The 24,849-nt window shown below is 39.4% G+C and overlaps 1 protein-coding gene across 1 annotated transcript in view; it reads left to right on the top strand.

Annotated features, from left to right (window-relative positions):
• wnk4b (WNK lysine deficient protein kinase 4b) overlaps positions 1-24,849 on the top strand; it is a 112,743-nt gene that overhangs the window by 59,698 nt on the left and 28,196 nt on the right. The window contains exons 5-8 of the mRNA XM_063016047.1: positions 15,043-15,131; positions 17,277-17,496; positions 18,715-19,123; positions 22,212-22,414. Of these exons, the coding sequence (XP_062872117.1) occupies positions 15,043-15,131; positions 17,277-17,496; positions 18,715-19,123; positions 22,212-22,414 (921 nt within the window). The remainder of the gene's footprint in view (positions 1-15,042; positions 15,132-17,276; positions 17,497-18,714; positions 19,124-22,211; positions 22,415-24,849) is intronic.

The raw sequence follows: 24,849 nt of genomic DNA, 5'->3' as shown, positions 1-24,849 counted from the left end.
TATACCCATTAAGACCATATGTATAGTAATTTATTTTACATATCTATATTATATTTTATATCTATATTATATTGTTATTATTTTTGTATACATACCTAGCTATTCCCATTTTTATGCTTATTATTATTATCATTATTATGTATACAAACACTATGAGCAAATTAGTCCTATTAAAGGTGGAGTAAGTGACTCAGTCACAACACAATGAAGCAAAGTTTTGCTCACAATCTGGTGATTGTAAATAAATGATCTGCTCAGGTTTGACATACAGAGGGAACGCTTAGAGACTTTTGAAAGAGCAGGCTTCAGTTAGCTATACCTATATCATGTACTTTCCACAGTCACTTTCTCTTTAGTCAGGATTTAAGTGTTAAGTTAGCATAGCTGGGGTTTCACTCGTTCATTCGACCACAAAATAGCATTTATTGTACAGATTTACGAGGGTTTTCTTGTCTTTATGAAGTAAACTTATATGCAAATGTGAACCTAATGCACAACTGTTTTTCTGCATTGACCTGTAAAGGCACAATTGTTTCATTCACATTGCAGGCTGGTAAGTCGAAAATACCTCTATTCAGTGTTAAATAAATAAATAAAACGAAAAACAAAAACAGTGGCTCCTAGCAAAACGGCTGCATGTACACCGACTAGGCATAATATTATGACCACTGACAGGTGAAGTGAATAACACTGATTATTTCTTCATCACGGCACCTGTTAGTGGGTGGGATATATTAGGCAGCAAGTGAACATTTTATCCTTAAACTTGATGTGTTGGAAGCAGGAAAAATGGACAAGCGTAAGGATTTGAGCGAGTTTGACAATGGTCAAATTGTGATGGATCTCCAAAACTGCAGCTCTTGTGGGGTGTTCCTGGTTTGCAGTGGTCAGCATCTATCAAAAGTGGTCCAAGGAAGGAACAGTGGTAAACCGGCAACAGGGTCATGGGCGGCCAAGGCTCATTGATGCATGTGGGAAGCGAAGGCTGGTTGTCAGATCCAACAGACGAGCTACTCTAGCTCAAATAGCTGAAGAAGTTAATGCTGGTTCTGATAGAAAGGTGTCAGAATACACAGAGCATCACAGTTAAAGGGCTGTTTTGGGAGCAAAAGGGGGACCAACACAATATTAGGAAAGTGGTCATAATGTTATGTCTGATCAGTGTATTTTACACCTGGTTTTGGTAGGTGAAAGAAACGTGCTCACATTTTAGTAAATATAAACTGGAATATTTATTGAGCTGCACATACGAAATCTTTATAGTTCTTTATAGTTTTTTAATGAAATTCATGTTCAAATGTGCTTTAAGGCTTATATACCAGTTCCTTACATATCATGCAAATTATTTTTGTACAGAATACAGAATGCAGCCAACTGAATCTGAAAAATTAGAACCTAGATTATCTGGCCCCTGGTGTCTTTATCTGACAAAAATAACCTTCCTGCATCGGCATCCGTTTACAGCTAAACAGTAAACACAAAAAACACTCTGGCATAAACACTTTTTAAAGGTACACACCACTACAGACTGCACACAACTGTTAATACTCGGGACACTTGTACTTGTATACTTACAAATTACTTATTTAATTTACACCGATCAGCCATAACATTAAAACCACCTTATGTGTTTTTTTATATTGCACAAAAAATACTGCAACATTTTAACCCACATTGTGGATTGCACATGCAAATGTTTACAGGTATGACTGTGTGAATGTGTGTGTGTGTGTGTGTGTGTGTGTGTGTGTGTGTGTGTGAGAGAGAGAGAGAGAGAGAGAGAGAGAGAGAGTTGTGTGTGATAAGACCCTTGTATTCCTTGTATGTGTGAGCATACTTGGCCAATAAAGCCTGATTCTGATTTAATAACTCCTCCTGTTACAGCAGGTAGGATCTTCAATCCATCTTTATTAACTGGAATCAGACAGGTGACGTGCAGTGCCTGTGTTTTACCAGAAATAGTGCTTGCTGTTCTACCCAGAAGGAATCAATATTTGTCTCATTAGACCAGAGAATGTTTTTCCTCATGTCATTTAGCAAACTCACTCATTTGGAAAGCCAGGGTTTAAGGTTGTGCAAAGCTGGATGCATCTAATGGAAAATGAAAGCAAACAGGATGTACCCGATTACAATACGGAGTACCAAAACAACAGATCCTAATACTTTTGTAAATAAGAGATTTTAGAGATTTACATTTTACTATTTACCAAAAAAAAAACCTCTAAAACATTAAACCAGCAGCAACCAGTCGGTGAGCGAAAATCAGGGCAAAATCGTGTGAACTAGGCATTAATCATTAAAACTGATGTAGGGTGACAAGCAAATAAGCCAACAAATGTTCTTGTTGTAAACATATGGCTTAATTTACTATACTTAATTTATTATAGTTTCATATTTCATATTAAAGATTCATTATGAAGCAAAACATGCTCATCATGCTAATCAATTGAAGGAACTGCATAAGCAAGGACATAATGTAACCTTGTAATTAAAATATTAAAACAAACTAAACTAAAACAAATTTATTTGACAGTGTAGGACTGTTCTGATGATAAAGTGCATGTGAAGTGCCTCTTGTGTTACCCTCTTATCATTTGGAGATGCATGGGTGTGAACTATCTGTGGGTCCTTGAGGTCAAAGTAAAAATTCTTCTATCCAGTAACAACAACAGTTTTGAATGTCTGATTGTACTGTTGTAATTCTGAAATTAAATAAACACATATATGAACTGTCTACCTCCTATATATCTGCACAATTATATACCCATTAAAACCCTACGTATAGTAATTTATTTTACACATTTATATTACATTTTATATCCATATTATATTGTATATCTATATTATTATTATACATTCCTAGCTATTCCCATTTTCATGCTTATTATTATTATTATTATTATTATTGTTGTTATTATTATGTATATATTACTAGGTATACCGTATAGACCTAATCCCATATATACATTAATAATAGATATATAAGTTTACAGATTTTATATATAGATAAGTGTATTATTATTATATATTAATATTTATATTTTTTGCGCAATTCTATTATTTTTGTTTTGTCTGCATTTGTCTGTCTGTCTATCTGTCTAGGGGGGGGGTCAAGTATGTTACTTGTTCAAACATCTGGGTTCTACATAACAGCAGTTCTGTTAGACCCCGCTTGTGTTCAAAAACATTTTCTGTGGCCCCCTATACTCAGGTTATGATACTATTCTTACTCTTTCAGTGAGGATGATAAAAGGTATTGTCTTGCTCATGGGAAATTTGATTAATTAATAGGCTCTCTGAGGCCCTCTTTTGTACCCCCCCTTTCCACCAAGAACCACTGCTATATATTACACATTATCATACTTATAAACAAACATATGGGTGACAAATTAAAGGAAAAAGCACAGCAAAGTTGTGAAAAAATCTATATTTGCAGACGGTTAGACTGCATCACATTAACTTTGACTTTTTATTTCTATAAAACTAATGGCTTTAAAATTGAGTTTATTGAAGTAGAGTTGCATTTTGCCACTGTAACAGCATGCTATAATGAACATGCATATAGAAATGTTGCCTAAAAACAGTCTATAGGAAGACATGCTTTTGTAACTTAATGGCTTTGAACCACAGAATTGATTGCTAGGATGACAGAATACCAATGCAAAAACTTATTTGGATGGGCATTATGATATTTTATTGACAGCTGCTGGAATATGAGAAATTTTACAGGTGATTTGATTAATTCCATCTAAAAAGGCCTGGTCATGTTGGGTTTTTTGCACACTTATATATACAGTATATGTCAAGTCAAGTCAAGTCAACTTTATTTATATAGCGCTTTTTACAATATACATTGTCTCAAAGCAACTTTACAAAATCCAGGACCAACAGATACAAAAACCCCTGTTGAGCAAGCCGAGGGCGACTGTGGCAAGGAAAAACTCCCTGAAAATTACAGGAAGAAACCTTGAGAGGAACCAGACTCAGCAGGGCCCATCCTTCTTGGGTGGCCTGGAGGATACTTTAAATAAATACACGATTTACACAAATCATACAAACACAGAATTAAATGATCTAAAAGTCATAACTGGTAATAAATAGATAAATAAACAATTAAATAATAATAGAGTTGTTATCCGCTCTAGTCTTCAATAAAGTCAGTAGTGATTTCTTGTCGTTGCAATTACTCCAGACCCGTCACATCTGACAGGAGCAGCATCGTTGTCACGGCAGTCTCGACTTTAATCCTTAACCTCGGCGGGTAAACAGGTTTCCATCAGAATGCCCTCGGGGTAAAACAACAGAGAATGTAGTTAATAATGTACAATGCTAGTTGACAAACAGTTTTACAGAGAGTTTTAGACTCCGGCAGCCCTAATTATTACAGCATAACTAAAAGGGAGAGCAACCAGGTAACAAGGTCATGAAGGCTTTCACAGGACATCAGCGCCCATCTCCCCACCGTCATCAAACCTGAGTGATCGGACAAGAGAGGCAGGACGACAGCAACCCAACATCCCTGATCACCACAAGTTTCTATGACCAAGAACCCCCAAGCTCTGCACCTTTGTCTATACTAATCAAAAGCCTGAGAAAATAAATATGTTTTCAGTCTAGACTTAAACATTGAGACTGTGTCCGAATCCCGAATAGAGGCAGGAAGATTATTCCAAAGTTGTGGAGCTTTGTAAGAAAACGCTCTTCCACCAGCCGTGATCTTTTTAATTCTAGGAACTATAAGTAACCCTGCATCTTGTGAACGAAATATATATAACGATATATATATATACAGTATATATATATATATATATATATATATAGTGTTACCACATTAACAGGTTGTGTAATTTGACTTTGCAGTTTACTTTTCTCACTATAATTGACGTCCTGTTTTGTAGGTACAGTGTTATATAAATATAGAAATGTGTGTATTTTTGGGCAAAGTATTATGTAAGACCTGCCAAAATGTTGCTACATTGTAGCCAATATAGCCACTCAAAACCACATACTGCTGAAAAACCAGCACAGACCAGTTGGTTACTGGTCTAAAATGGTCTCTGCTGTAAAATACAAATTTTTTGCTGGTTTAAACTGGTCAGTGCTGGTTTTATGTTCGAAACAATACAAATCCTGGTCAGTAGCAAAGACATCCATAAAAATACAACAAATGCTTGCTGATGACCGGAATAACCAGCATTTTTTAACATGGTGCCTGGGTATTGTGGTGCTTTGGTTAGCAGTGTTTAAATGCATTTGTGTGTGTGTGTTTGCCCATGTGTTTGTAGCTCAGAGTTGGCTATAATAATATCCTGCTGCACTGAATTGGACTGTACACTGTACTGTTCATGGTACATAAGCAGAACAAACCTTTTTGTTTGGTTGATGCAGCACATGGGTCAATTTAACAAATAAAGAACAATAATGTTAGCCAGATAAAAACTATTTCCGTTTGATGATGGAATGTTGATGATGAACATGTGGGTTACATTTACATTTTCAGCATTTAGCAGACACTTTTATCCAAAGCGACTTACACAATGAGCAATTGAGGGTTAAGGGCCTTGCTCAGGGACCCAACAGTGGCAACTTGGTGGTGGCGGGGCTTGAACCGGCAACCTTCTGTTTACTAGTCCAGTACCTTAACCACTGAGCTATCACTGGCCCTGGCCCTGCTTACATATTTATAAAAGTCACATGCTAGACCATGCTTGGTCACTTTTCTTGTTCACTTGCTTTTCTCATTTTTTAATTCATGTGCTATGGTTCATTTAGCTCAATGTCCTTGTTTTACTAATCTTTCTAAATTAAAGACTTTAATAATGGCTGTGACTGGACAAAAAGAAGCATTTGGAAGATCAACAAGGTTTCAACTCACCTGCTTTAAAGAGACAAGGCAGATATGAATACAAATGCCTTTATTGTCATTGTACAAGTACAACAATATTCAGTGTGCTCTTCTTAGGAAATAAAATAGATATATACACTGATCAGCCATAACATTAACACCACCTCCTTGTTTCTACACTCACTGTTCATTTTATCAGCTCCACTTACCATATAGAAGCACTTTGTAGTTCTACAATTACTGACTGTAGTCCATCTGTTTCTCTGCATGCTTTGTTAGCTCGCTTTCATGCTGTTCTTCAATGGACAGGACTCTCACAGGACCACTACAGAGTAGGTATTATTTGGGTGGTGGATCATTCTTAGCACTGCAGTGACACTGACATGGTGGTGGTGCGTTAGTGTGTGTTGTTCTGGTCTCAGGTCTCTTCAGTGCCCCGTTTTAAGTATGCGTTCTCAGGGCGCCTAGGTGGCGCAGCGGGATATTCCACTAACGCTCCAGCACCGAGATTCTGAACTCCCGAGTTCGAGGCTCTGTGTTGCCTCTGGTCGGCTGGACGCCATCTGGCGGGCACAATTGGCAGTGCCTCCAGCAGATACTAATTGGCCACTGTATCTGCAGGGTGGGACCGGACTATATGTGGGTGGGTGAGAGTTCATACACTGTGTAAGGACCCTGATTGGCAGAAGAGAGAAGAGGAGGGCTGTACACGTGTAAAGAAGGTGTGGACAGCGGCGTGCTGTCCTTGGATGCAAATCTGTAGTCTATATATATATATATAGACCATACTCTACACTTTAGTTTTTCTGTATAGACACTAAACCTGATTATGGAAGATAATGTTAAGTAAGAATTGAAGAACACATTGAAAAACACTGTGTCTGCTCGGACTGCAAAGATTGAATAAACCATGGAAAAAAAACAAATGCCACTTATTTGCCATCGTCACTGAGAGAATGGAGAGGCGCTTTGCCTTTAGTGCTGTGCTGAACCTTTGCCAGATGAACCAACATCAAGTAATTAGCTTTAATATGGACTGAGTGGGTGAGAGACACAGAAAGAGAAAAAAATAAAAGCGAGAGAGATGGCTGAATCTGGCCGGCTCTGTTTGTTCCCATTAGAGATGATGGGCTGATGATGTCATTAGCGTCCAACAAAGAAGCTTTCTCTGAACTGCAGTTTCAACACAATCTTAGAAAAAACCCCAAATCCCTGAAATACGATAAAATTCTCCATATCGTTCAAACCAGCGTTTTTACATTTCCCTGTTTTGTTTCTGTTTTTTTACTCAGCCATTGTGTTTAACACGAGTGATATCTGACGGAGGAATTTATAGTGGTGTTCTGGTTACATAAACACTGTTCACTTAACACTTCTCAGAAGCGCAGAACATTCTAGTGCCTTTCGTACCTGCAGAAATATTCTGTTCCATGTCCAGCAGGAGGGATAGTGATACATCTACTGTGTATAAGAAGAAGAAAAAGAAGCTTTTATTGTCATTATACTTGCATACAATGGAATTCAGTGTGACACTCCAAAAAAGATAAATACAAAGGATGAAGCAGTCAGAGATGGGGACTCGAGTCGCACGTAAGTCGCACACACAGCGACTTCAGACTCGACTTGAATTCGTTTCAAATGACTCATGACTCGCAAAAAAATGATTCATAAACAACAAGAGTCCCTAGTGTCAGCATGTGTTAACATTAGTTACGTGTTACAATTATATATGTTTCTAATTATTATTATTATTATAAATATTCTGCTCCAGCCGTCTTATAATAACGCTCCAGCCGTCTTAACCTGCAATGCACGCAATGGGTAAATGTTACAGCCAGCTTCCGGTGTAGTGATAAAGCGTCGCTCCCTACTCCCTACACAGTTTAAAGTTCACTTCATTTAAACATTTTCGTTACCTTTGGATTGGAATCTCACTTAAAATGGTGGAATACCCTACGTAGTGCACTTCACAGGAAAAACTGTGGGGAAGGGAACACTCCTACAGAATTGGTGCTAATGGTTAAAAGACCATTTTGGTAAGAAATGCTGTTATTTGCATTTATTCAGTTTGCATCACACAGATGATTGTCAATGAAACGCTTGATTGGCTTTCTAACGAGTTCATGTTTTACTTCACAACCGGGAATAGTTTTAAGGTTTTTAATTATATGCAAACATTTACAAAATAATGGATTATATTCCTAATGGGACAACACACGGTTATAAATGTAATAGCATCTGGAAGAACATAAGCTAAGGTAAGCAGTGGTTATGATTTTTTTTTTGCTGTGTTTTGGATTTTGGCCGCTGTGCCGTGATTTATCGTGCGCTTTTGTATTGCAATGAAAACAAAACGTATCAGTTTAAGCTTTTAACTGGTACCTTCTTGTTACAGAAATTACAATCATTTGCACAATGACTAGGAAAGTAAAGGCACTAAGTAAAACGGCAAAATACAGTTACTAATCTGTTGTTGTTTTTTATCTGAACTTACATATTATTTGTTTCTACACTACATTTCCAATATGTTTTGTGTAGATTATATCGACTCGTGACTCTAGTCCAAAGACTTGTGACTTGACTCTGACTCGTATTTTGTGAACCAGTACAGCTGAAGTATGGATTGCAAAATAAATAAAATAAATGATGAGTATGTATGTGTGTGAAGTAACTGGATGTAAAGACGTTTCTTTAATCTAGAAACATACACACATCCTATAAGATGCTTTCTGCCTTCAGTAGATTCAATTTTTAATTTTAATCCTTGTAAATGATTGAGACAGGATTTAAAGCAAGCACAGAACTGTTCAGAGAACAACAGTGACAACAGTGGTTGTTGGTTTTGTTTTTGTGTGAAAAGTTTCCTCTGTTCTTTTGTCTAACCGCACATGTGGCATTTTCAAAAGATTAAAAGTGGGTTTTGTGGTTAAGATAATGTTTTGGTTACAAGCACATAGTTCCAAACCACAGTCCATGAAATACATCAGAAACAAATGGCAACTTGAATCAGAACACAATAATAAACTTCATGAAATATACCCCAATATCAGCACACACCACAAATCTATGCTAACCAACAGAATGGAACAATCTATATGGACTAGATGCCGCATTGGACACACCTATTGAGAGGGGGACCCCCACCAACATGTAAATTATGACACACCATTATAACAATAAAACACATCATCATTTAATGCCACAAATACAGTACAATAAAGAATCAATTAGGAATCCCAAGTAATATAATAGAAGCTTTCAACCCTAAACACTATAAAAAAAGTTTTATAGTAATAGACTAATCACAAACATCTGAAAGCAGACAACAGAAAACAATGCATAAAAAATTTTACAAAACACCTCTCAGGCATGAATATTAACGTTAACCCCCCCCCCCTGATGATCCTGCCATGAATGTAACCAAAAGCACACAGTTACTATGTTATGATGTGACTGCTGATGTGTTTTATGTCCTTGTTCATGAGAAATTATAAAGTTACTGTTCAGGTTAATTGTGTTACGTTTAGAGACCCCACTGTGCTATTAGAATGTTAAAGCATGGTAGGAGTTGTCTGTGTATTTCAGTTTTAACCTCTCCTTTGTGATTGTGTGTACCTGTTCAGAAGCGATTAAATAAATAGCGTTGCCTCCTACAGTTTAAAGAGCAGAAATGTTTCCTTCACTCTCACTGATGCCACAATATGTCTATGCCTGCTTGTTGGAAATTGTAGTTCAAATTAATGCGCATTCAGGTGGAAATGGTTATTTTGCTACCATAACAGCCTACACTCTTATGAGCCTGCTTTCTATAAGATGTGTCTGCATGATTTAGTTTACATTTAGTTAAAAGACTGTTTGTGAATTCAGGCACTGATGTTGGACGTGTCCAGTGTGGAGTTCAGGGCTCTGGTGCAGGCCACTACAGTTCTTTCACACCAAGCCCGTTAAACTATGTCTTGCTGGAACAAGAAAAAGTGTCTTCATCAAACTGCTGCAATGGCAGCACAGTGGCTCGGTGGGTAGCACTGTTGCCTCACAGCAAGAAGGTCCTAATTTGTTTCACAGGTGGAGAACTCCGGGTCCGGGCATGTTCTCCCTGTGTCTGTGTGGCTTTCCTCCAGGAGCGCAGATTTCTTCCCACAGTCCAAAGACATACAGTCAGGTTAATTGGAGATGCAAAATTGCCCTTAGATATGTGTGTGTGTGTTAGGAATTAGGAATGATGTCAACATACTTTTAGCATTAGTATAGGTTCTTTAGTCAGATAAAAAAATCTGATTGGCTGAGCCGCGTTCGAAGCCCTTGTAAAATCCCCGATAAACGCACACCTAGAACCACCTCACATCATTCCATATTAATACGCCACTGAATCGAAAAAGTTAATGTTATTTTCGCCCTCATGTTGCCTAGCAACACTGTTAATCGAACTATTTAGCGTCGCGGAAGAATGCTTTATTGTAAGTTTATACACGGTAAATACATTTATGAATTAAACATTGTTGTATTTATTATATTTTTTGTTGACCGCCGTTTTATAAAAGCAATAAGCCACTCGAGACCGTGCATTACTGTTATGATTTTAGCACGGGGAAAGAAGTTTTAGGCACTCCGCTTCGCGGCAAAAACGTCATCCCTGTGCTAAAATCACAGTAATGCACGGCTTCTCGTGGCTTATTGCTTTAATAGAGCTTGTTTGAAAGCACTGTAAATTAAGAATCATCTTAGGCTACATGGCATTATGGACTGAGTTTAGCTTTTTGACATTAACTTAAACGGTACAGCTGTTTTTATTACTGTAATGCCACAGAGCTCTCATTCGAGGTGTTGGCTATAAATTTATCACAAATCCATGCTGTTGACCCAGGATGTTCAGTTTATTTGCATCCTGTCTGTCAGCAAATCTGTAAAAACTATTGCTACCCACCAAAGTCAGTCTCACAGACTTCACAAAACGTATCAGTTTAAGCTTTTAACTGGTACCTTCTTGTTACAGAAATTACATTCATTTGCACAATGACTAGGAAAGTAAAGGCACTAAGTAAAACGGCAAAATACAGTCGCTAATCTGTTGTTTTTTATCTGAACGTACATATTATTTGTTTATTTCTATGCTACATTTCCAATATATGTTTTGTGTGTATTATATTGACTCGTGACTTGACTCGGACTATAGTCCAAAGACTGTAAATTAAGAATCATCTTAGGCTACATGGCATTATGGAGTTTAGCTTTTAGCTAGAAGCAGACATTGACATTAACTTTATTATTGTAATGCCACAGAGCTCTCATTTGAGGTGTTGGCTATGAATTTATCACAAATCCATGCTGTTGACCCAATGTTCAGTTTATTTGCATCCTGTCTGTCGGCAAATCTGTAAAAACTATTGCTATTCACCAAAGTCAGTCTCACAGACTTCATATTGACAGCAGTGTGGGAAAACCTTGTACTGTTAGAAAGTTATTTGTGTCTGTTGAAGAAGGTTTCATGATAAAAACAAGTCTTATCATTATTCCTATGTTTAAAAACACAGCACATAGTTACAGTAAGATAAGTTGTCATACTGCTTTCTTGACCTTAATTCTATCAGTGAGCAGCTTGTAAAAAAATTGAAAACATGTCTTTGTTTTTGAACACATTACTGGTGAAAGCTGTGGGTTTAATATAAAAGCAACCACAAAGGAGCTCACAGTGATACGGTCGTTTCAGTCAGTTAAAGCAACAATCATATAGGAAATACCCAGTAACCAACTCCTGACTGCCTTAGGGTGCGATCACATGAAAAGCAGTAGAACCGCTTTTGCGCTGCTGTGCCATTGTTTCCTATGGAGTGTGGCACTTTTGCCGTGTTGGGCTCATGATGTTTGCGCTTGCTGTGGCGCTCAAATGAATGAACTTTGACCCAGTTTGCCGCTGACCTTTTCAAAGCTCCTCCAATGAGACGAACTGTTTGTTATGATGCAGTAAAATCGATTTAGGCCATACGAACAACGTTTAACATGACTTATTGTATTCAAACAACGAGCGAGGAATTTCATTTTTGGAGAGAACTTATGACCAATAATAATTAAGAGAAGTTTAGTGTTCCTGTGTCGTTCTTTTAATAAATTAAACCATGTTAAGTTTTTTTAATAAGTGTTTTAGACTCTCTCAGAAAAGATGATTGTCACAATTTCTCAGCACCTCGAGCTGTAACACAAGTTTAAAAGTGAAACAGTGAGAATACAGTGAAAATACAGCTAAACATAGATGTATGTGGATGCTATATATATATAAAGATGTACTGCATATACATTGATCAGGCATACCATTATGACCACCTCCTTGTTTCTACACCCACTGTCCATTTTATCAGCTCCACTTACCATATAGGAGCACCTTGTAGTTCTACAATTACTGACTGTAGTCCATCTGTTTCTCATCTGACTTATTTAGCCTGCTTTCACCCTGTTCTTCAATAGTCAGGACCACTACAGAGTAGGTATTATTTAAGTGGTGGATCATTCTCTGGTGTGTTAGTGTGTGTTATGCTGGTATGAGTGAATCAGACACAGCAGCGCTGCTGGAGTTTTTAAATACCGTGTCCACTCACTGTCCACTCTAGTAGACACTCCTACCTAGTTGGTCCACCTTGTAGATGTAAAGTCAGAGACGATCGCTCATCTATTGCTGCTGTTTGAGTTGGTCATCTTCTAGACCTTCAACAGTGGTCACAGGACGCTGCCCACGGGGTGCTGTTGGCTGGATGTTTTTGGTTGGTGGACTATTCTCAGTCCAGCAGTGACAGTGAGGTGTTTAAAAACTCCATCAGTGCTGCTACGTCCTGACCATTGAAGAACAGGGTGAAAGGGGGCTAACAAGCATGTAGAGAAACAGATTACAGTCAGTAATTGTAGAACTACAAAGTGCTTCTATATGGTAAGTGGAGCTGATAAAATAAACAGTGAGTGTAGAAACAAGGAAGTTGTTTTAATGTTATGGCTGATCGTTGTATAAGAATATCTATACCTATGTGTATCTGGATAGAATATTGTATATAACGTTGTTTCTGTATACAGAATGTTGCAGAATAGATTAAATGTGTTAGAAATGTAACATCTGTACAAATATCATTGCATTAGAGAAGACATACTGTAATACTGTGGGAGATTTGATCTATCAGGCATTAAGGCATCTAGAAGTTAAGGCTGCTAATAGTGGTGTTATGGTGTAGGAGATGTTTTCCTGGTACGAATTTGGGCGCGTAATATAAATCAATAATCTGATAAATTCTTAACTATTGTTGGTTACTTCATGCATATGGATGTGAAGCACAAAGCACAAGTCATCTTAAACTGGTTCCATTGACACTGAAATTTAGTCTAATTCATTTGCTTCCTCAGTCACATGATCTGAATCCATGTGGTGTTGGGCCCCTGCAGTGCAGATCTTTTTTCTATTGAAACAGTATGGTTTATCATGAAGACAACAGCAACCATGGACTGTTAAGCAGCTTTCATTTGCCTCACATTTACTGGTAAATCTGCACAATGAGGCAGTCCTAGCAAGACTACAGCGATTCAGTTAGCAATTGCTTAGTAAAAATGCCCAAGATGTTGAAGTGTAAAGCAGCTAGAAACTTGACTCAGGTAGTTGAGTTTGTAAAACTTTCAACCAATTCTGGTCTGACATCTTAAACCTGATTCACACACTCACTCACTCACTCACTTTCTTATCCGCTTATCCAATTAGGGTTGCTGGAGCCTATCCCAGCTTTACAATGGGCGCAAGGCACACAGTAACACCCTGGACAGGGCGCCAGTCTATCGCAGGGCAGACACACATACACATACATTCACCTATGGGGCAATTCAGTGTCTCCAATTAAGCTGACTGCATGTTTTTGGACTGTGGAGGAAACCGGAGCTCCCGAAGGAAACCCACGCAGACACGGGGAGAACATGCAAACTCCGCACAGAAAGGACCCGGACCGCCCCTCCTGGGGATCGAATCCAGGACCTTCTTGCTGGGAACTTTATTTATATAGCGCTTTTTACAATAGACATTGTCTCAAAGCAACTTTACAGAATCCAGGACCAACAGACCAAAACCCCTGATGAGCAAGCCGAGGGCGACAGTGGCAAGGAAAAACTCCCTTAAAATTACAGGAAGAAACCTTGAGACTCAGGAACCAGACTCAGCAGGGACCATCCTTCTTGGGTGGCCTGGAGAATAATTTGAATAAATAGGATTTACACAATATCATACACACACAATATCATACACACACATCTGGCAGGAGCAGCAATGTTGGCACGGCAGTCTCGACTTCATTCTTTAACCTCGGGTGGGTAAACAGGTTTCCATCAGAACCACCTCGAGGTAAAACTGTAGTTAAAAATGTAAAATGTGAATTAAGTAAAATATCAGTTTTACAGAGAGTAGATTTAGACTCCGGACAGTGCTACCCACCGAGCCACCGTGCCGCCCAAACCTGTTTCCTTAACACTGAAATTTAGTGCCGCTCAGGTGGCACAGCGGTAAAGTACGCTAACTCACCAGAGTTGGGGTTTCTAAAGCATCGTATTGAACCTCAGCTCCGCCTTTCCGACTAGGCTGGGCGGCAGTATGAACAACAGTTGGCTGTTGTTCTTAGGGGTAAGAAAGTCGGCTCATAGGTCCTCATAACTGGTGCGACTGCGGCCCCTGCCGGCTGACTGATGGCGCCTGCACAGGGCTGAGGAATAATGCTGATGGGGGTGTGGCCCTTCATGCACAGTGCCTGTCAAGTATATGAACTCGACTCGTGTGGGTGAAAAATGCATCTGTACTGACTGTGCGTACCGGAGGGGGCGTATGTCAGTTGAGAGGCGTCCTCAGTCAGCGGTGAAGGGTCGAATCAGTATAGAGGACGCAATCAGGGTAATTGGACACAACTAGACTGGGGGATAAAAATTGGGGGGAAAAACCACTGAAATTTTGTCTAATTCATTTGCCTTCCCAGTCTCACGATCTGAATCCGTGTGGTAAAACCAAAGATTTGTAGCATGAATGGGCAGCGGATAAATCTGAATCAGTGTTTCAAACACCTTACAAATGTTTTTTGTCTGTAAAGACATTTGTTTTTATTTTATTTGTCAGCATTTTTTATTTTTAAGTCCTGCCATTTGACCTCTGATCACCAACTTACTTTATTTTTGTCTCTCTGGCTTTTTCACAGGGCATGAAGCCAGACAGTTTTTTCAAAGTGAAAGTTCCCGAGCTGAAGGAGATCATAGAAGGCTGCATACGCATGAACAAGCATGAAAGGTACAACCGACACCAGGGCAAAAAAAAAAAAATCACTTAAACACCTGTAAGCGTGTGCACGTTGACTGGATAATAATTAACCTGAATTCACTAATGTGTTTGTGTATGTGTTAGCTCATATGCTATGAACTTATCAAAGTCTCTGGAGTATTTAAAAGCAGATAAAATGGATTTTCCTGCTTGTGATAACAAAGCTCATGTCGGTGTTTTTTTGCTATTCAAACAATAAGCTGAAGAGGTAATAAAGAAGAGTGAAGCTGCTATTCCTGTTCCTCAGCGGCACTGAACCGGTGACGCAGATGGATATAAATATAGCCGTGTAAAACACACCAGGTTGCCAGGTTACAAATCCATGTGAATTAGCCTGAACAGGTTAATTTATCAAGCCTAATGCAATCTGCTGTCATAAGAATTATGAGTAACAAGTAAAAGCAAGTATGCTTGATTTCGTTAATTATTAAGTTACAGGCTGAGGGAAAAAAATAACAGGAATGTCAAATCAGGTTTAACTTGACATTGAATTGACTTTATCATAATGATAAACACAGCAGTACAGGTCAGTTTAGTACATTGTTTACATTTACATTTACATTTTCGGCATTTAGCAGACGATTTTATCCAAAGTGACTTACAGTACTGTGACAGTACACCGATCAAGCATAACATTATGACCACCTTCCTAATATTGTGTTGGTCCCCCTCTTGCTGCCAAAACAGCCCTGCAAACTGTGATGCACTGTGTATTCTGACATCTCAGCAGTTTGAGCTACAGTAGCTCGTCTGTTGGATCGGACCACACTGGCCAGCCTTCGCTCCCCACATGCATCAGTGAGCCTTGGCCGCCCATGACCCTGTCACCGGTTTACCACTGTTCCTTTCTTGGACCACTTTTGATAGATACTGACCACTGCAGAGCTGCAGTTTTGGAGATGCTCTGACCCAGTCGTCTAGCCATCACAATTTGTCCCTTATCAAACTCTCTCAAATCCTTACTCTTGCCCATTTTTCCTGCTTCTAACACATCAATTTGAGGGTAAAATTTTCACTTGCTGCCTAATATATCCCACCCACTAACAGGTGCCATGATGAAGAGATAATCAGTGTTATTCACTTCACCTGTCAGTGGACATAATGTTATGCTTGGTCAGTGTATATTATCTTAGCAATTGAGGGTTAAGGGCTTTGCTTAAGGTCCCAACAGTGGCAGCCTGGCAGTAGTGGGGCTTGAACCAGTGACCTTTCGATTACTAGTCCAGTTCCTTAACCACTAGGCTATAACCTCCCTATAATATTGTTTAAAATGAGCACTTTTATATGTTAGATTTTTGAAGCAATATGAGTTTTAAAGAGACCAAATAATCAGTGATTGCACATGCATTAGTCACAGAAACTGAAACAATACAAACCTTGTTTCTAAAAAATATTGGGCACAACAAGAATCAGTATTTTGTGAATTCCCTTCAACCTTCATTAAACTTAAATATTTTAATGAATTTAATGCCTACAAAATACTCACAAAGTTAGGACAGGTGAATAAGTAACAGGTGAAAGAATCATGATTGGGTATAAAAGGAGGATCCACCAAAGAGAAATCAGTCACTTGTTTTAGGTATTTCACCATCTACTGTACATATAAAATATTGTAAAAAGATTCAGAGAGTCAAGAGAAATCTCAGTTCATGTAGGGCAAGCCCCAAAGCCTATTTTAAATATACATAACCTTCACACCATTAGGTAGCACTGTATCAGAAACAGTCATGTTTCTGTGATAAATATAACCATATGGGTTATAGGAGTACTTTGGAAAACTGTTGTCACTCATCACAGTCCGCCACTGCATCAAGACATTAAATTTGAAACTCTGTTATGCAAAAATGCCGGTCAGGGTCGTAGTTGGTATGGTTTCACCCTAAATCGCAGAGCCTTGGCAACCCCCCACTTTTAGATCACGTCTGTATGCAGGCGTCCAACCGGATGATAGCACTGCTGGAGATTCGAAGCCTGAATCCACCTCGTACTAAAACACTAATCATATGGCTAATCGTACTGAGCTAAAAGATGCCCAACTTTGAATATTTATGAGGTGAAACTGCATCAGGTAAAACGACAAAACTGTATGACTTCTTCCACGTTTTCTTTGGTCAGGTACACCATACAGGACCTGTTAGAGCACCCCTTCTTCCAGGAGAACAACGGTGTGCACGTGGAGCTGGCTGAGGAGGACGACATGGTAAAGTCTGGACTCAAGCTCTGGTTGAGGATGGACGACACCAAGAAACTGCACGGCAAATACAAGGACAACAATGCCATCGAGTTCCTGTTCGAGCTGTACAAGGACGTTCCTGAGGAGGTGGCACAGGAGATGGTGATGGGCGATTATTCATGTCAACACAAAAAAGAAAGATACACTGTATGGCCAAAAGTATTCGGACACCTGACCATAAGCTTGTTGGACGTTCCATTTTAAAAACTAATGGTATTAAAACAGAGTGACCTCTGGGTGACCTTTTAACCTAAAACAAGCCTCTCTTCTGAGAAGGCTTCTCACAAGTCCTTTGAAGTCTGTCTGTGAGAATTTGTGCCCATTTAGTCATTTTTATGACTGGGCAATGATGTTGCTCAAGAAAGCTTCAGTTGATGTTCCAGTTCATTCCCAAGCTGATCAGTGGAGCTGAGCTTCATGCAGGACACTGGAGTTTCTTTAAACCAAGCTTTTTTGGCACTCAGGTGGCGCAGCGGTAAAACATGCTAGCGCACCAGAGCTGACATTTCAAACTTGTCGGTTTGAAACTCAGCTCTGGGCGTCTACATGAACAACGATTGGCTTGTTGTTCATACAGGATGGGAGCTGGATAGGAACCTCATACCTAATGCAATGACAACCTCTGCTGGCTGATTGATGGCGCCTGCACATGGTCGAGGAATAATGCATTGTTCAGGGTGTGGCTCTACAAACACAAAGCTGATCCGCAAATGAACTCGTCTCATGCAGGTAAAAAGATGCAGTCGGCTACTGCACATGTGTCAGAGGGGGCGTGTGTCAGTCTCTGCTCTCCTCAGTCAGGGCGGGGATCGGCATCAGTAGAGAGGAAGCATAATGCAATCGGGTAATTGGATACGCCAATAGTCGGGAGAAAAGGGGAAACATTTTTTTTCTTAATGGCTTTATAGATCTTACTTTGTACACGGGTACAGTCATGCTGGAACAGGAAAGGGCCTTCCCTAAACTGTTGCTGCACATTTTAAAGCATATCATTTCCATTATATAAGTATTTTTTTAAACCTGTTAGCATTTGTTGTGGCTGAAACACATGAATTAAAAGAAATTAGAAGGGGTGTCCCAATACTTTGGTCTATATAGTGTATAACCACTATAAGTTTTAACCATTATTTGATCAAACCAGAGGTGCAGTAAATTTACCAGAAGTAAGTGTGTAATTATTTGGCACAAATACAGACTTTTTTATATTGTAAGGGTGACAGTGAGGACACCACACACCCACCAGCTCACACCTAGTGTTAATTTAGAGCAGCTCATTCGCTCTCCTCGAATTGTAATACTAACAAAGCAACGTTCTCTTAGGTGGTGCTAGGTTTTGTCTGCGAAGCTGATTACAAGCTGGTAGCCAAGGCCATCCGCGATCGAGTCAGTGCCATCAAACGGCAGCGCGAAAAACTCCGCCGGCTAGCCGAGGAAGCACATAGGAGGCGTCAGGAGGAGGTCATCGAAGAAGAACCAGAATCGGTTCCCGATGGAGAACCTTCTGCTTCCAACCTCCCGACTCTCCAGGCTCAAGCATCGGTGGAGAGCGGCGTGTTCAGCCCTGCTCAGACGCACCCCACCGTCACCGTGTCTGCACCGCTAGCCTCCACAGCCAGCAGCTCGATGGACTCTGGAATCAACGCCAGTTTCACCACAGAGCCGGAGGAGCTCGAGACGGATCACCGGGCACACTACAATATCCACCACGCCTGCTACTCATCTGCTACGTGTAAGTGTGTGGAGTGTGTGCTGGTACCACACGTAACTGACAGTAGTGTTGTTTGCTTTAGGTTAATGTAATCAGAGAACTAATCAATCAACTAAACTAATCAATAAATTAAGCAATCAATGAGTCATGTGGTTGGTCTTTGTGGAAAAAGAAACAAAAAACTCCCAGCAAAACCACAAATAACAATTCTACAGTCTAATTAATCTAATTTAAACATATGACTGACTCAGAATCTTGCTAGATTTTATGAAATAATTTATAGTCATGCTTAAGGAAAAAAACAAACAAAAAACCCAACAAACCCACAAATAACAATTACACAGTCTAATTCATCTCATTCAAACGTATAGCTGACTTAAAATCACTGACTTAGAATCACTGACTCAGAATCACTGACTCAGAATCTTGCTAGAATTAATGAAATAATTTATAGTCATGCTTGAGGAAAAACAAACATAAAACTCCCAACAAATCCACAAATAATTACAGTCTAATTGATCTCATTCAAACGTATGACTGACTCAGAATCACTGACTTAGAATCAATGACTCAGAATCTTGTTAGATTTAACGAAATAATTTATAGTCATGCTTGAGGAAAAAAAAAAACTCCCAACAAACCCACAAATAATTACACAGTCTTATTCATCTCATTCAAACGTACGACTGACTCAGAATCACTGACTCAGAATAACTGACTCAGAATCTTGCTAGATTTTATGAAATAATTTATAGTCATGCTTGAGGAAAAACCAAACATAAAACTACCAACAAACCCACAAATAACAATTACAAAGTCTAATTCATCTCATTGAAACGTATAGCTGACTCAAAATCACTGACTTAGAAACACTGACTCAGAATCACTGACTCAGAATCTTGCTAGATTTTATGAAGTAATTTATAGTCATGCTTGAAGAAAAAACAAACATAAAACTACCAACAAACCCACAAATAACAATTACACAGTCTAATTCATCTCATTCAAACATATGACTGGCTTAAAATCACTGACTCAGAATCACTGACTCGCAATCGCTGACTCAGAATCACTGACTCTTGCTTAGATTTTATTAAATAATTTAAGCTGTGTTTGGTAATGTTGTATTAAATACACTGCATTTAGTAATAGTTCCCTTGTTCCCCAATTTTCCTCGTAATCTAGTCATATCCAATTACCCGATTGCATTTCGCTTCCTCTTTACTACTACTGACCTCCACTCCTGACTGATGAGAGCCCTGACTAACACACTGCATCTTTTCACCTGCACGAGCTGAGTTCATATGGGGCTCAGTCTTGTGTATGGAGAGTTTACGCACTATTCACGCACTGATTTACATTATCCCACGTCTCTGTGCAACTACCATTGATCAGATGTTTTGTAATAATAAGATTATTTATCATCAACACAAAAAAGAAGGATACACTTTATGGCCTTTATACACTTTATGGCCAAAAGCATTCTGACACCTGACCATGAGCTTGCTGGACATCTTATTTCAAAAACTAATATTATTAATATAGAGTGACCTCTAGCTGATCTTTTTAGCTATAACAACAGCCACTTCTCTGAGAAATCTTCTAACAAGACTTTTGAAGTATGTCTGTGAGAATTTGTGTCCATTCAGTCATTTGTATTGCTGGTTACTGGTTACAAGTGCCAACGATTAGCAAACTGAGGTTGTAATTCCCGTCAATCCCATCCAACCGACGAGCCAATCATTGTCCTTGTAGGTGCAGAGCTGAGATTCGAACTCACAAGTCTGAAATGTCAGCTCTGGTGTGCTAGCACCCCACCTGAGCGCCCCAGTAAACGCTTTTGATATTTTGGTCAACTGTGTATTGACGCAAAAGTTTGAAAATCAACACAACAGCACATTTGTATTGACAGTCAAAGTCAGAAAATGTAAACTTGGCTAATTTATTTAACGTTATTTTGCAGTAAAAGTTGCCATTAAAAAGTAAATGTGTATCTTTATCTTTGTTGACCAGGTCTCAACAAAGCTATGTTAGCTAACTAGCTTCTACATTCAGTAGAAAAAACCCAAGTATCAGTAATTCTTATTGCAAGTATTCAGATAAACAACACTACAACCATGTGATACTCTTAATACTTCCTGATATTCTTCCTGATGTCTAAGAGTCTTTTGTGTCTTGCTTAAAACACACAGTGCTGCCTTGCTGCCTACTGCCTACCTGAGCAGCTGCCTTAGTAAAGAGGATTCTAATAAGACATCGAACTTATAAGGCAGATTATTTAGACGCACTACTTTACGGTGATTAAATCATCACAGTTTTTGCTTACTAAGCTAACACAGTTAGCCTCAAGTTATTCAAACTGATGGACTGAGGCGGCACAACCCGCTAGCATGTCAGCTAACATCTCTCTCCTGTACCAGAAACAGTTAAACTGCCACTGACGTCTATGTAGAGAGATCACTAGGTTTTCGGATAGAACGTATAGAATCATTTTTCATGTTGTTTCGCCTGTATTATTATTATTATTATGATTTAAGTATAGAACAGTCTAAACATTAACATGTAAGGAAACGTCTGATGAATTAGAGACGAGGGCAGGGACTTGAGCACCCTGAGCCTGATATCACAGCTATCAACTCGCCCGTGCATGTTGGAACCTGATATAAGATAAGGACTCAACCCAGTTTTAGCAAATGCAGTTCCAAGAATACTGTGTAGGGCAAGCCGTAGCCTAAGGGTTAAGGTAGAGGACTAGTAATCAAAAGGTCACTGGTTCAAGCCCCACCGCTGCCAGGTTGCCACTGTTGGGTCCTTGAGCAAGGCCCTTAATTGCTTAGATGATATACTGTCACAGTACTGTAAGTCGCATTGGATAAAAGCGTCTGCTAAATGTAAAATATAATTTGTATACACCTGTTAGCAGTGGATGTGGCAGAAATGACTAAATTCAGTCATTAGGAGGGGTGTCCACATACTTTTGGCCATATAGTGTAATTGGCCTGTCATGATGTCTGGTATTTACTTATGTTAGGGTAAAAAGAAGTCCTAACACACACTAATAAAATGCTTCTTTTTTCATGTATTTGCCGGATCCTGTTTGGCATGGCAGCCGACTGTGAGACTGACGGCTACCTCAGCCCCTCTGGCTTGCAGGAGCCCCTCGAAGCCCCGCCTCCTGTGACGAACCCCACCCCCACTGTGCTGGCAACCCCTAATGAAGCAGTGCAAATTGAAACGGCAGCAGTTGAAGCCCCGTACACCGAAGCCCCGTCCGTGCCGGGTACACCAATCCCAGCACTCCGCTTTCCATCGGTGAGTACAGGGTGGGGCTGGTGTCCTATCATTATTAATAAAGACCTTTATATGGACATATCTGTCAATTGTTTTTAAGCTGTTTAAGGAATCCTGAGGATTATTAATAAACAAGTGTTTTAAGTTTTTGGGTTTGTCCCTCCTATCATGGTGAAGTTCACAAGGTCTTGCTATCAGCCTCAACATAATGACTGTGAAAAGGCTACAGGATGAGACCTGGTCACTTTTATTTAAAAGCAAACAAAACAAGCTAAAACAAATTTTATTTTCTGTAAGAAATCATGTTATTTACAGTTAACATACTTATATATGGTCATACATAACGTTTATTAATTTTATTAATTGTCCTATTATATGAATACATAACTTTCACAGTATTATGTTACACGAAATTATGTTCACCTCATGCACAAGTTTTCCTTGTCATTTTACACATTTGTATCTCTATTTTCTACTAAATTGCTTCTATAATTTAATATAATATAATATAATATAATATCAAATTTAAAATTTCCTATAGGGCAGCTTAGTGGGTCGGTGGGTAGCACTGTTGTCTCACAGCAAGAAGGTCCTGGGTTGATTCCCAGGTAGAGCGGTCTGGGTCCCTTCTGATGTTCTTCCTATGTCTGTGTGGGTTTTTCTCCCACTGTCCAAATACATGCAGTCAAGTTAATTGGAGATACTAAAATTGCCCTGGATGTGACTGTGTGTGACTGGCTGCCTGTCCACGGTGTTTCCTACCTCGTGATCCTAACCAGGATGGTATGATGGTAAAACAGACATAAATTTCCAATAAACACTAACAGTATTGTTTATGTCTTCAATGAACACATGAATAATCATTCATATTTCAGACTGAACATAGTTACTGAAACTCTGGTTTACTGTACTAAATACTAACTGAAGCAGTACTAGGTCAGTGTTTAAGGTACTGGACTAGTGATCAGAGGCTTGCTGGTTCAAGTCCCACATCTGCCAAGTTACTACTCTTGGGCCCCTTAGCAAGGCCCTTATCCCACAATTGTGTGCCTTGTATTCAGTCACAAATGTAAGGCACTGTGAATTTTAAGAAATTGTTCTATATTTGTTGTTCTCTCTCATAATTTAGCTAATTTTTAATGAACTGTCTTATGCTGCTCTCTTTGTTTTTATCTTAATTATTCTTGATGTTGATGTACTATTTTGATTTTGTACTATGATTTGTATGGTGTATGTACGTATTTGTTTTGATTATTTGTCTTATGTAAAGCGTCTTTGAGTATCTTGAAAAGCGCTATATAAATAAAATGTATTATTATTATTATTATTATTATAATGTAATGTTAAAGTTACATGTAAATGTAACTTCTAAATTCATCTGCTCCAGTTAAAGCCCTGCATTAGCACATAACGCCAGCAGGATCTGCAGGTCTGGTACAGCTGGAACTGATTTGCAGGGTGGCAGGCTGTTGAAATGCAATTGTGCACTTTAAACCAGTAGGATTGCACAAAGGGATGATTATTGTATGTGTGCTGTAAATGTAGCAGTAGTGCGTGTGCTACGTGAGATGAATATGGCCAAAATATTAACAGGAGCCGGCTGCTACAGGATGCAAATTGGGTGGCATGGTGGCCTCACAGCAGAAAGTTCCTGGGTTTGATTCCCAGGTGGTGTGGTCCAGGTCCTTTCTATGTGGAGTTTGCATGTTTTCCCCGTGTCTGTGTGGGTTTTTCTCCCACAGTCCAAAGACATGCAGTCAGGTTAATTGGAGATTGCCCTAGATGTGACTGTGTGTGAATGGCTACCTGTCCACAGTGTTTCCTACCCTGCCCAGTGAATTGCACACACCACAACCCTGACCAGGATGGCATTGAATAAATGAATGAATATTTCCTATAACACTAACAGTACTGTTCATGTCTTTAATGAACACAATGAATAATCATTCATAATTCAGACTGAGGGTGACACGGTGGCTCAGTGGGTAGCACCACAGCAAGAAGGTCGCCTCACAGCAAGAAGGTCCTGGGTTTGATCCCCAGGCGGGGTGGTCCGGGTCCTTTCTGTGTGGAGTTTGCATATTCTCCCCGTGTCTGCGTGGGTTTCCTCTGGGAGCTCTGGTTTCCTCCCACAGTCCAAAAACATGCAGCCAGATTAATTGGAGACACTTAATTGCCCTATAGGTTAATGAGTGTGTGGGTGTGTCTACCTTGCGATGGACTGGCACCCCGTCCAGGGTGGTACTGTGTGCCTTGTGCCCATTGAAAAGCTGAGATAGGCTCCAGCACCCTAATGACATAAGACAGTGAGTGAGTGAGTGAGAATCCAGACTGAACAAAGTTACTCAAACTCTGACCCTTCACTAAATACAAACTAGAGCAGCACTAGGTCAGTGTTTAGGGTACTGGACTAGCGATCAGAAGGTTGCTGGGTTAAGTCCCACCTCTGGGAGCTC

Source organism: Trichomycterus rosablanca, chromosome 2 (genome assembly GCF_030014385.1).
Source record: "Trichomycterus rosablanca isolate fTriRos1 chromosome 2, fTriRos1.hap1, whole genome shotgun sequence".
NCBI classification, from domain to species: domain Eukaryota; kingdom Metazoa; phylum Chordata; class Actinopteri; order Siluriformes; family Trichomycteridae; genus Trichomycterus; species Trichomycterus rosablanca.
This window is presented reverse-complemented; position numbering and strand designations above follow the sequence as displayed.